This window comes from Diceros bicornis, chromosome 17 (genome assembly GCF_020826845.1).
Source record: "Diceros bicornis minor isolate mBicDic1 chromosome 17, mDicBic1.mat.cur, whole genome shotgun sequence".
NCBI classification, from domain to species: Eukaryota; Metazoa; Chordata; class Mammalia; order Perissodactyla; family Rhinocerotidae; genus Diceros; species Diceros bicornis.
Genome location: NC_080756.1, coordinates 53,676,912 through 53,689,245, shown reverse-complemented (window position 1 = coordinate 53,689,245; position 12,334 = coordinate 53,676,912). Strand labels below are relative to the sequence as shown.

Genomic DNA, 12,334 nt, shown 5'->3' with positions numbered 1-12,334 from the left:
GGTTATGATAATATCTCCCTCATATGAATATTCAGGGAAGTATGAAGAGGCTCATTACACACTAGTTGCTCAATACCAGTAACTAATATGGGAAGCTGTTGTTGGTTTGGAATACATTAAAGAGGTAGACTTGACTTGTAAATATTTGGATATGGTAGGTGAAAGAAAGGAAATATCCTAGGATAACCACCAGGCTTCCAGCTATGATAATAGAGTGGATTATAGTGCCATGAATTAGCACAAAAATACTGAAAGAGTGGGGGAAGAAGATAATGGGTTTGATTTTGGACATTTTAGGTTTGAGATGCCAATGAAATTCCCATGAGAATTGTGGTTACCATTTACTGAGTGCCTGTCTGGAAAGTCTTTTATGTTCATTGGCACCAATCCTCACAACAAAGAAAATTATTACTCATGTTTATTTACAGATGAGGAAACTGAGTCTCAGAATCAGGTTAGCGTGAATGGAGATACCAAGTAGGCAGATATGTCTGGGGTCTGGGCACTGCAGACTCTTAAACTGCAGATATAGAGTGGAGAACAATTAGCCTAGAGGTATAGAGGTGCTAGTGGAAAATAAGGGCAAAGCATGAAGGCTGAGAATAGAACAGGTCTGATGACAGAGTCCTGGGGAACACCACTGTTCAGTTAGCAGGGGAAGAGAAGCCCACAAAAAGTCTGCAAGGTAAAGGTGAGAGAGGCATTCATATACCTAGAGGATAGAGGATGGTATTAAACAAGGGTGGAGTACAATTAGAAATAAATATATACTAAAAATGGAGGTGTTGTCAACATTCTGAAATGGAGAGAAATTAGAAGTTTAGCTAAGATTATGGGTTCTGGAGTCAGCTCTTCTTAGAAGTGTGGGACGTTGAGACGCTATTACTCATGCTCTAACCCTCATCACCTATAATATCTCATTTTATGGAAATTAAATGAGAATGCATTTAAACTACTTTAAATCACAATACTGGGCGCATAGTTACTATAAATGTCCTTTTAGAGTCAAGATAATATCTAAGGTCAAAAGATTTAACCATTAGTTATCTCCAAGAAGACAGGCACCATATCTACTTTGCTCACCTCAACACCTAGCAAAATATCTGATACCTAGTAAGTATTAACAAATATTTGTTGAATGAACTAATGAAGGATGAATTTTGAGGTGATTTTTAATTTTATTTATTTATTTTTCCCCCCAAAGCCGCAGTAGATAGTTGTATGTCATAGCTGCACATCCTTCTGGTTGCTGTATGTGGGACGCAGCTGGCCTGAGAAACGGTGCGATGGTGCGCGCCGGGGATCCGAACCTCGGCCGCCAGCAGCAGAGCACGGGCAATCCGAACCCTGGCCGCCAGCAGCGGAGGAGCACATGCACTTAACCGCTAAGCCACGGGGCCGGCCCTGAGGTGATTTTTAAATTTCAGCTTTATTTGTTACAATGGCTTAAGGACAGAAAATAGATTACAATGGATTGAAGAGGGATGGAGCAATTTCTCAATGAAGAAAGGGGTTCTAGTCAACTCAGACTGTGAAGGGAAGGCAACACAACATTGGATGTTATTCAAACTTTCAGAGCTTCAGTTTCTTTACATATAAATGGTAGTTAACCTCAGAGTATAGCTTAAAGATCACGTGAAATAAAATTTATAAATATTTTCCCATGTAAGAGTGCTTTGTAAATGTAAAGAACTTATTGGTATTTTCTCCAAGTTGAAACTCACTTTATTTTTCACTATTTTGAGAGATGCAAGTGGCATAAGGAAAGACAGTAAAGAGCCATTGATGGAGTTAAGAATAATCATATTTCTCTTACCCTGACAAAGACTGATGTAGCAGACACTTAAACAAGGGCTTTTTCTCCAGAGAGTCTCAATAGATAAAAGGAACCATTTTTATTGACCTGATGAGATAGGAATTGATCAGGGCACCAGCGGGAATGAACAGTTTTTAATGGTTCAGTGGAAAGCGCTGAAGGAATCTACAAAGCCTTACACAGTTTGGGAATGTTAAGTATGATTGCAGGATTAAGTGACTGAGGAAGGATATGAGACTTAGAAATGACATCTGGGATCCAGGGGAGGCTAAGAATTAGGGAAGATTTAGAGTTGCAGAAAGGACAGGAACTGTGTGGTTAATCTGGTGTAATGTGTGTTTACTGCATTGTCTGAGAATGTTCACTTTGACTGTGGAAGAAAAAACAAATGAAAATTATGTAACACATAAGACACATTAACTGTAGACAAGTTAGTAACTGGTAAGACGTGCTAGATTTAGATAAGCAGAGTGCATGTGCACAGAACACACAAAGGGATGCAAGGAACTAGAGGCACCTAATACTCTTACTTAGTCTAACGCTAAGTAAATGTCCTTATGTAGCAGAGGTGCTCAACACCCGTAACTCTTAAGTTGGTCATCCATTGGTGACACCCATTCCAGCCCCACAGGTATTCTGCCAGAGAAGTGAAAATCAAGTCCACAGCTGCTCATCAAGCTGAGATCTACTTTTGTGGCTGGGAGTACTTGCCCTCAGGGTCTCTGATGGAGCAAGCCCATGCAATTGTGTCTAGGTAGTGTGATTGTGTCCAGGTACATTCCTTCTGCGGAACCCTGGCCCCAATTCAATCTCAAGTTCTTATCCTCAGTCCTTGTCCTCATTTTTGTAAGCCCATCATGCATCAGAGACGGGTCATGTTAACATTGCTACCCTTTCTACGTGAATTGCACCCTATCCTAAGTGCATCAGCGTGACTCATCTCATTCCCCATTCTTTGTGCCATGTAAGTTTAATTAATGTAATATGAATCTAGCATCTTAATTTGATCTGTGAGCTTTTCTATTTGGTAGCTTGCTTGGTAGTATACTTGGAGGTATTGCTACCATTGCATTAATTTCCCAGGCGCTTAACCTTTTAAAACTTTCAAGGACACTTTCTTCCGGGACCACAGAGTTTACATCAACCACCCAGAAACCGGGAATGGCTCAAGGAGAGACTCGTCACCAGCTGCTGCTGCTTTTCAATCAGGTTTCACTTCAACCTCACACCAAGGAACCTATTCAAATGCCTACAGCTCGGTATCCTTAGTCGAACTAACTTCCTGTGACAGAAGCTTTTGTCTGCCCCAATTGGCTTCTTTATTTCACAAATTCCCTTTATCTCCTGCTTGAGGCAAGCTCACTTGGCCCCAGGAGGCATGCGATATTTACTAAAGGTCCTCCCCCACTTTCCTGCCTCTGTCTGGCAGTTGTCTGCCTTTACCTTTAGGTTCACAGTCGTGTACCTTCAGGTACAAACTGAAATGAGATGCAAGCTGCAAATCAAGACAGAATTTTAAAAGCCAAAAAACAATAAAGTAACTAAAATATGATATTGGAAGAACCACCTCATTTTGGGAGGAGAATGGAGAAAGCACGATTTTCCAAGGGAAGGGATGTCAAAAGATGGGGAGGCTGGCAGATGAATTTATAATTAATTTCCTTTTTGCCTCATCTCCTTTTATTATACTAGTTTATATTCTTGGTGATCCCGTGACCCGGGGATAAACTGAAAACCTTTACATTGCATTTGCACCTCTCAATTCTTTTCAACTTTTTCCAGCTTTTATGGTGGCCTACATACACAGATAGTAAATTTGGCTCTAATATTTATTAGCTTTAATCTTTTTAGGTATTAACTGTAGGTTTTTTAAGTTTTAAAGAACATATAGACTATACCTTATGTGGTTTTTTTAAAAACACTATTTTCTAATAGAGCTTTAATAAGTTAGCTAGTGACAAGTTCTCATTTAACTGTGAAATCAGCAAGAACAAAATAGTGTGCGATTTCAAGTGTGAATTTAAATTTCAATTCTGTTCTGCTTATAAAAACATTTTTTTCATATTTAAAAAAATGTCTTAATGTTTAAATAATGACAAAGGTTAATAGCAACAATTTGTAGTGGCAAATAACCAAAACAAAAACAACTTAAATAAGTTGTAGTACGTCTGTAATATGTATTATACAGTAATTAAAATGAGTCTGGTCTAAATTTACTGATGTGGAAAGATATCTGATATATTAAGTAGAAAAAGCAAGTTACAGAACAAAGTGTATGATATAACTACATATTTGGATAGAAAAAATGTGTTATAATTCTATTTGCGTATCATGTGTACGCATAAAAACGTCTAGAAAGACATCCAAGTTAACAGCGATGTTAACATTAACTTTTATGTAATGATCTTGTTTTATTATCTTACTAATAGCTTTTTTTTTTTAAGAGAATGACATTGACACTGAGATGTTAGGAAGAACCAAAAAACTTAATCTTTCCTTTGTTCAACTACCTGAATTTCTTCCTATCAGAAATGTTTTGATTGAGAATATTTGAGAAAGAAACCATCTCAACCTTGGCTGATACACATTAAGGAAAATCACTGTTTTTGAATGTAGTTATCAATTTTTAATAGATATATATAATCTCTAACATTATCTCAGATATATCTCTAAATTCTGACATGCAGAGGTTGAAGATGTAATGCTAAATGAAAAAAAGCAAATGTATAGTATAATTCTGCTACATGTCCATTAAAATTCACGTATAAAACCACCCATGTTATATACTAAAGCATCTGTAGGAATATGTACTAAATTGTTAATGTTTATCACTGAGTAGATGTGATTACTAGATTCACTTCATTACATATATCACTACTGCCTAAATTTTTTAATATCAAGTTTTAGTTTTGCAATCAAAAGGTCCCATCTTTAAAAAAAAAAAAGAGGAAAAAAAACAAAAAACCCAAGTCTTTCCTTGGTTCCTTGATGCTTGTCGATTTTACTCTGCTCTGCCTTAGGTTTTTCACCTTTACTCTACTCCTCACCCATTGGGTATAGGAAACAATAGATGAATGGCATTTCCATAAATGACTAAATTCCAAAAGCAAATAAAATGATAATCAGAAATCAATCTTTCTTCTTCTTTTCTTCTTTTTCAATCTTTCCTTTTTCTGCCTTCTCTTACTTGCTCTCTACCTAGCATGATGCCTTAAACATAAGAGATGCTCCTGTCCTTTCTGCCTGTAGATCTTAATTATCACCCCTCCTTGCCTATTCCCACCGTTTTATAGCTGAACTTTATCCAAAGCAAAGACAAAGGTGTGAAAAATTGTTACACGGCTTGGTTCAGTACTGGAGAGCTCAATTTGGTAGACTCCTGGGCTTTATCACTTTATAATAGCTATTTCCCAAATTTCTAGGCTCTGGTTCACCATTTAGCATTTCCACAAATTTGTTATCAATTCATTACATTTATTTGGTTAGAGCCAAGGATTTTGTGAAAATGTTAAAGTGACATATCTTTATTAAAAAAAAGTTCTACTTTTAATCTCTTGTAAGAATTTTTCCTTCTCTCATGCATTTAAAATATTAAGTGAAAAAGCGAGGTGGCAGGAACAATGAGATCCTACGTTTTTTTAAATGTCACGCTCAAATCTGTTTTAATTATGACTAAAAAGTGGTGACTTAGAGAATGAGATTTCATGTAGTTGTTTTGTTCAATCAACAGTTTCCAGGGCCGGCCCCGTGGCTTAGCGGTTGGGTGCTCGCGCTCTGCTACTGGTGGCCCGGGTTCAGATCCCGGGCGCACACCTACACACCGCTTCTCCAGCCATGCTGAGGCCGCGTCCCACATACAGCAACTAGAAGGATGTGCAGCTATGACATACAACAATCTGCTGGGGCTTTGGGGGGGAAAATAATAAATAAGTAAAATCTTTAAAAAAAAAAACAAACAGTTTCCAGTATCTACTCAGTTGAGATACTCAGTGCTTGGCTCAAAACCCAAATATCTGCCAGTTGAAAATACGGTGTTGTCCTTAGGTCTTGGCAGAAATTAATTATGCCTGACTTGCTCTTTTGTCAAATGTGTAGATAATCGGATTGGAAAATATTATAGAGCAACATTGGAAAACTGGGAGAACCGAGGGAAATGACTAGGAAAACTGCTCTGGTTGCTCCCTGCGTCTCTGCTGCTCAGAAAGCTGGAGGTTTCTGTGGAGCAAGAAGGCAGAGTGGTGAACGAGAGGGCTCCCAATCAGATCAACTTGGGGCAAGCCAGGATGGGGAAAGGACAGTAAAAAAAGGATTAATATAGTTCATAGATGCCTGCTTAGCTCCTTCTAAGCTGAAAGCATAGTTTGACCTGGAAAAAAAAAATCTACTTAAAACCAGCCTTAGAATTTACTTATATATTTGTCTCTGAGCCAATTTTTTAACATGTTAACATTAATATGTTTACAGATTCATACATTAAAACACATTAAATTGTACTTTGTAGTTTTACAAATTTAACACTGTCATAAAAAAGCTGGCTTTTTTTTTTTAATGTTTAAAAATAAGCTTATTTCAACATAGTTCTTTCTGGCAGGGTGTAACTGTACAGGAGGGCAGTCACAGAACCTTTCCTATGTGAGTTGCAGGGCGAGACAACTAACATTTTTTCCTCCTTTAGCTCCCTCTGCCTTCCATCATTTGCCTCCCCCCTCACCCTCACGGCCGGCTGCCCTTCATTTATCCTTTTCACAAACCTAAGATCTCTGTTTATCACTTCTCTGCTCCGTATCTTCCAGAAGTGGCACTCTTCTTTAACTGCAAATAACCATAAATTTTATCGTTTCAATAATATTACACCCACAAGGAGGAAATAACTTTGTTCAGGTTTGGTTAATCAGTCACCTAGCATTGTATACTCGGTTACCTTTCCTTTACTCATTTCTAAGATAGCAATCTCCCTAATGCCTAGAAGATTTCAGTTAATTTTGCCCCCGCCTCACAAAAATGTGATTACGACCCATGTTTAGTCAAATTTTTACTCCTTGAACCACTGTGTGAAATCAAGATAGAGACAACTATAGGTAAAATGGATATTTTATTTATTTGTACTTAAACTTATAAACCAACTCGTCAAACTGGTACTGTTATTATCATGATGCAGCAAAAATACAAAACCTCTTTCTACAAGTACTAGAGTAATCACAAATTAGGGGTTGCAGTAAAACAGCAAAAGAGGCAGGGGAAATTAATGAAGTACTTAATAGCTTAACCCTTCACACCTTAACACTGGAGGGTTTTAACAAGTAAAGCCTCCCAATCCTGGAAAATATGAATAATCCTTCATCACACATCTTTGTACTTTTACTTCCTATTCTGGGGTTAGATTCTAGACCCTAAAGATATCTAAACTAGTATTCTATCTAGTTTTCTATAGCTAGAGACATCTTTTCTCATGTTGTCCACAGCAGCCAAGGATACCGAAACCTCTGAAATCCATCATACTCCCCACCACTCCCCAAATTGACACAATAGGCCTAATGAGAAGCAGAATATCAAGACAGATACAGTACGCTAAAAGAAAAATCCTAGAAGTAATACAGCCACTGCCCAAATTGAGATCAAAGAATATACCCATTTTCACACATCTTCAGGCTGTATGTTCATGGAGTAATTTGGGAATAAATCCATGATTTGCTGGGTACTAAAATACTTAGCGGTTTGCTGTGTTACAGTATGGCTTTCCCCAGCAGTTTCCAAGGTGGCCTCCAAACCACTGACAAGAGAATTTTGCTGGAACTGGATCTGAGGCTGCAGGAATTCTTCTCCGCAGCTGTGGAACTGACTGTTCCATGCCTGGTTGTTCCAAGCCTGGTTGTTCCAGGCTTGGGAGCACCAGGTCTGACTGCTCCAGGAATGGTTGCTCCAAGACTGGCTGTTCCAGGTCTGGCTGCTCCAGGTTGGGTTATTCCAGGTCTGGTTGCTCCACATCGGAAGGTTTCCAGCAGTGTTCACCAGGCTTCCCTGGTGATAGGAATAGAGGCCCGGGTACTCTGTAGTTGCTGAGCCCTTCTGAAAAACAATGGTGGGTTAACTGAAAGGGTACAAGGAAAATCAGAATATCTGTGGGTTGTATTCTTCAGCAATGGGCAAAGCTAAAAAGTCATTGAAAGGAAAGAGCAGAAAAATAAGTTTCCTGTTACCTGAGTAACACTGTTGCAAGTCTTTGGCCAGTTGTTTTTCTGCCACCTCTTACATTTCATTCTCTGGTTCTGGAACCAGGTCTTAACCTGCAGGAAAAAGGTGACAGGAAAGCATAAAATACTAGTAATGCAAATGCGCCAGGGATCAAACAATATGGTTAATCTTTTTTTCCTGACAACTACCACCATCTAAAGTTCAGGAACAAAATTTGAATTTCTAGAGTCCTTTAAATCTTGAACAAATATTCCATGAATGAGTTTTCAAGCCCTGCAAGTCACTTGGCTGCTTTTTGTTTGATAAACCTAACCAGTTAAGAGATGATGCTGGGGGGCTGGCCTGGTGTGTTAAGTGCACACGCTCCGCTGTGGCAGCCCGCGGGTTCGCCAGTTCGTTTCCGGGCGCGCACTGATGCACCGCTTGTCAGGCCATGCTGTGACGGCGTCCCATATACAGTGGAGGAAGATGGGCAAGGATGTTAGCCCAGGGCCAGTCTTCCTCAGCAAAAAGAGGAGGATTGGCAGATGTTAGCTCAGGGCTGATCTTCCTCACGAAAAAAAAAAAAAAGATGATGCTGCAAATCTACTAACCAGGAACTTCACATTTAAATGTCTACTCATCTCCCTTTTCATAGGGTTTAACCCATGCAGTTAGTCACAGTTAATGTTTGCAATAAAAAGCCCCCCTCATATAAGCATATTTACATTTAATGTGATAATGGTGGTCTTTTAATTCAGGAATTATGAAATATACTACTAGGACAACTATTTAGAAAATAAGTTATGTTGCAGCACACAGTAAACTAAAATTTCCAGATGGTTTTTAAACTGTAGGTTAGAAAATGAGATCACAGAAGGACCAGAAGAATGTATACGTATTACAAAATCGTGGAGTAGAGGACTTTGTAAGTATGGCACTAGTGATAGAAACCCATAAAATATTTGACTGAATAAAATGGCCAATAAATATATAAAAAATTATTAACCTCATTAGTAATCAAATGCACACAGATAAAAACAAAAGATGCAATTTTTATTTTAATGAGAACCAGTGTTGGTTAGAGACTCTCCTAACCTGGAAGATGGGAGTATGTGCCTCTTTTGATTAAGGAGAAATTAGAAACATTTTTCACAATTTTGGTTTGTTTAACAGGGAAAAGTGGCTAAATAAATTATGGCATATTCACACAATAGAATATTTAATGAAAAATGGTCATGAAACACGTTACAAGAAGATTCCACTGTCATATTAAATTATTTGTAGGGGTGGTGCATAAATACCGAGTACATAGAAGATGTTAGCAATGCGCACCTGCAAATTAGCTTCATTTTTATTTCTTATTACGACGACAGCAACAAAACAACCCTACCTGTTTGTAGCTAAGGTTCAGAAGGTTGGAAAGTTCTTGCATCTGCTGGAAGCTGAGGTATTTCTGTCTCTGAAATCTGTCATTGAGGACACAGAGCTGAGTCTGTGAGAAGACAGTTCTGATCTTCTGTTTCTTGGCCTGGACCTTCTCTTCCTTCTTCACTGTGCTCTTCTCTACAGAAGTGGGCAGTAGTTTCACTCTGGGACTGGTGGAAGAATCAGGGCTGTCCTGAATAAGCAGATCCATGGAGGAAGGAAGAGGAGAGACTGTTGGGAATAAAATGACACTTTTCTCTAAAACATTTCAAATATTAAATTATATTTACACATTTATTGTTTGCAAAGCACTTTTAAAGTCCTCACAATCTTAAAGCTAGGTAGTTGGTAACAATTCTTAAGTGGCCCCGAATGCTTTGCCAATGTTTGTACAATCTAGTAAGTGTACCACCGCCACCATTTTATGTATAATGCACGCGGCTGATATCGTATATTAACCTCTTTGACAACCGCTTTTTACTGTAAACTGATGCTCAGGAGCCCACATCCTGGCTGTTCGTAAAGGTCAAAATGATCACTAGACTCCCACTTGCTGTGTCCCTTAACTTCCTTTTGTAACCTTATTCATCATTCTGCATGATTTTCAAAACTGATGATCAAGATTCTGAGGGCCCTATAAAATCAACAGTTTAGTACCCCATTCTAAATACCAGGACTGGCAGGAATTGTGAATTTCGATAGGCTTCTGTTTCAATCCGGACTTTACCATTTTACTAACTCTGAGGGAGAAATAATTTGAGATAAGGTCACCGAGTTTCTTCATTGATTAAAATGAGGTAACAGATAAACATTGTCTGCTACAGGACCTGGTGTCTATTGACTTTGTAACTGAAAATTAATTTCCTCTGTTACCTAGATTTAATAGGCACTTACATTCTTATTTGCACTCAAGTATTCCCAGTGCTCAACTCCACTTCTACCCTAGTCATGGAATAAATGGACAGGCTTTAAAAGGCCCAAATTCACAATCTCATGCTTCTTGCAAGTAGATCTAAGAAGGAAAGAAAGTCCTCAACTAATGACTAGAGGTGGGGCATGTCCTAAAAATAAACTATCTATGCAAACTTGCATTTGGCTTACTAATAAGGAGGACATGCCCACTTGCTCATTCTCAAACTATTTCGAAATTCTCATAAACCCTGCTGTATATTCAATGTTTAAGAGTATAAAAGGACATTAACACAGAGTTTAGGAAAATGGGGTACCATTAAAATATAACAGTGAAAAATACAGCAGTTATTTTACTTATCCCTTCGCTACAACTTAGCTTTACAGTTGTAACCATAATATAGATTTGACCTATTATTTTTTACTGTATATGTTAAAAATGGCATTCTTAGGTAAAGGTTGGTTTACCTTTTTAATGGCTACTGCCAAACTGATTTCCAAAAAAGTGGTACCACCTTTACAGTATCCTGAGCGTCCCCTACTCCCGCAGTTACCGTTTAGAAGCCCAAGTATTAGAGTATAGGTTTTGAAGCCAAACTGGATTTCAAATCCGAGCTCTAGCCACTCTGTCAGCAGATTAAAGCTTCTGGAATTATCTACCATAAAATGGGGTGGACACTTCCTTTGGATTTAGGGGGCTTGAGCATAGCAGGCACTCACAAACAGAGCTGCCCAATAACACCCACACATCCAAAGGGTGGGAGAAGAGCCAACTGCTACTGTTGTAGAAAGGTAAAACATTTCAACAAGGTGATATTCATATAATTGGCCATGGGATTATACTCCTTGAATAGACAAACCAAAAAGGTGATGCTCATCTCTCCAAGTTGTGATGTTGTGACTTCTGGTTTAGCAGTAATGTTTACTGTTACCGTGTGCCTGACACCAAGATTTATACATCAGCTTATTTATCAGACATGGGTTCCCACAGTGGCTACGTGTGTAAGCTCTCAAATATACTGTACACAGTTGAACTGAGTCCTGTGTCCCTCGCCTCAGTCCACAACTCCTAACTGACATAACTGGGACATAAGTGAAAGGGCACGCGCCACCAAGATAACAGTTGAAAGAGAGGTGTCGAGAGGATTAATAGATAATGACACCTGCTTGTATTAATGGGCTATAATTACTCGAGGGAAATGGATGACCCTTACCAACCCTCCTTCCTTCTTTCTCTTTCCCTTAAGGAAATTAGCCTTTCAAGGATTCAATTTTTTCTTACCAGTCTCCATGTGGGGTGTCTCAGCAGACGACAGTTGCAAAGATGCGTAATTTTCTTCAGGCTCATAAATCTCGGGCATTGGTGACAATTCCCCAGAATTGGATGCTTCAGGGCAAGGCAGGCTTTGGGGAAGAGCTGGATCCACGCTCATGTTGTTGAGTTGAAGGTTGAGGGCAAAAAACCAAAGAGCTAGATTGTAAAAAAGGCCCAGGCTTAATTAAGTATCTAGATAGAAAAGCTTAGAGAAACATGCAGATCTCCAAATGGAAAAGTTATCAGAAAGACAGGATGGAATGAGTCACCTCTGCAGTAGCAGAAGCCATCCAGACCAATCTAGCTAAAGGTAAAAATTTTGGAAGCTCTAGATTTATAAGGAAGGCTCAACCATACTTAGACCCGCCCCTCCTGGCAGCCCCACGCCCACACACACCCTCGAGAATTCTTAGTTAATCCTGTCTGCCAGTCTCACCAAGGCCATTGTAATGCAAAAGGTAGCTGCAGAGTAACCCAGACTGGGTGGGGAACTAGCAAACTGGGGCTACAGAACCTGGAGACAAAATAAACCCAGCAATTCAATACTTGTAGATTCACCATGTTTCCACGTTTTAAAATCAAAGATGCACCTCCAATTCCTGAGGCTACCTCAGGTGATTGGAATTCCCACCAGGATAATTAATTTCTTGATCTGAGAGCCCATAGGGTCTCATTTGGGCTAAGTTATGGCACAA

The 12,334-nt window shown here is 38.9% G+C and overlaps 1 protein-coding gene across 3 annotated transcripts; it reads right to left on the bottom strand.

The window, feature by feature from the left end:
• Positions 1–6,889: 6,889 nt before the first annotated feature.
• NANOG (Nanog homeobox) lies at positions 6,890–11,930 on the bottom strand. Of its 3 annotated transcripts, none has more exons than XM_058558859.1 (4): positions 11,607–11,930; positions 9,381–9,646; positions 8,014–8,100; positions 6,890–7,882 (listed from the first exon to the last, which is right to left on the bottom strand). In XM_058558859.1, the coding sequence occupies exons 1-4, from the start codon at positions 11,755–11,757 to the stop codon at positions 7,451–7,453; spliced, it is 936 nt and encodes a 311-aa protein (XP_058414842.1). In that variant the 5' UTR covers positions 11,758–11,930; the 3' UTR covers positions 6,890–7,450. The 3 variants fall into 3 exon arrangements, with proteins under 3 accessions (XP_058414842.1, XP_058414843.1, XP_058414844.1); XM_058558860.1 differs by having other exon boundaries at positions 6,890–7,879; XM_058558861.1 differs by having other exon boundaries at positions 9,381–9,608; positions 11,607–11,744.
• Between the last annotated feature and the right edge of the window lie 404 nt (positions 11,931–12,334).

What these genes read in the sequence shown, in the direction of transcription:
- NANOG (XM_058558859.1), bottom strand. Translation starts at nt 11,757, where the DNA reads ATGAGCGTGGATCCAGCTCTTCCCCAAAGCCTGCCTTGCCCTGAAGCA. An exon ending in GACACCCCACATGGAGACTG is followed by an intron (nt 9,647 to 11,606) that starts GTAAGAAAAAAT and finishes TATTCCCAACAG; the next exon opens with TCTCTCCTCTTCCTTCCTCC. An exon ending in TGAACCTTAGCTACAAACAG is followed by an intron (nt 8,101 to 9,380) that starts GTAGGGTTGTTT and finishes TTTTTCCTGCAG; the next exon opens with GTTAAGACCTGGTTCCAGAA.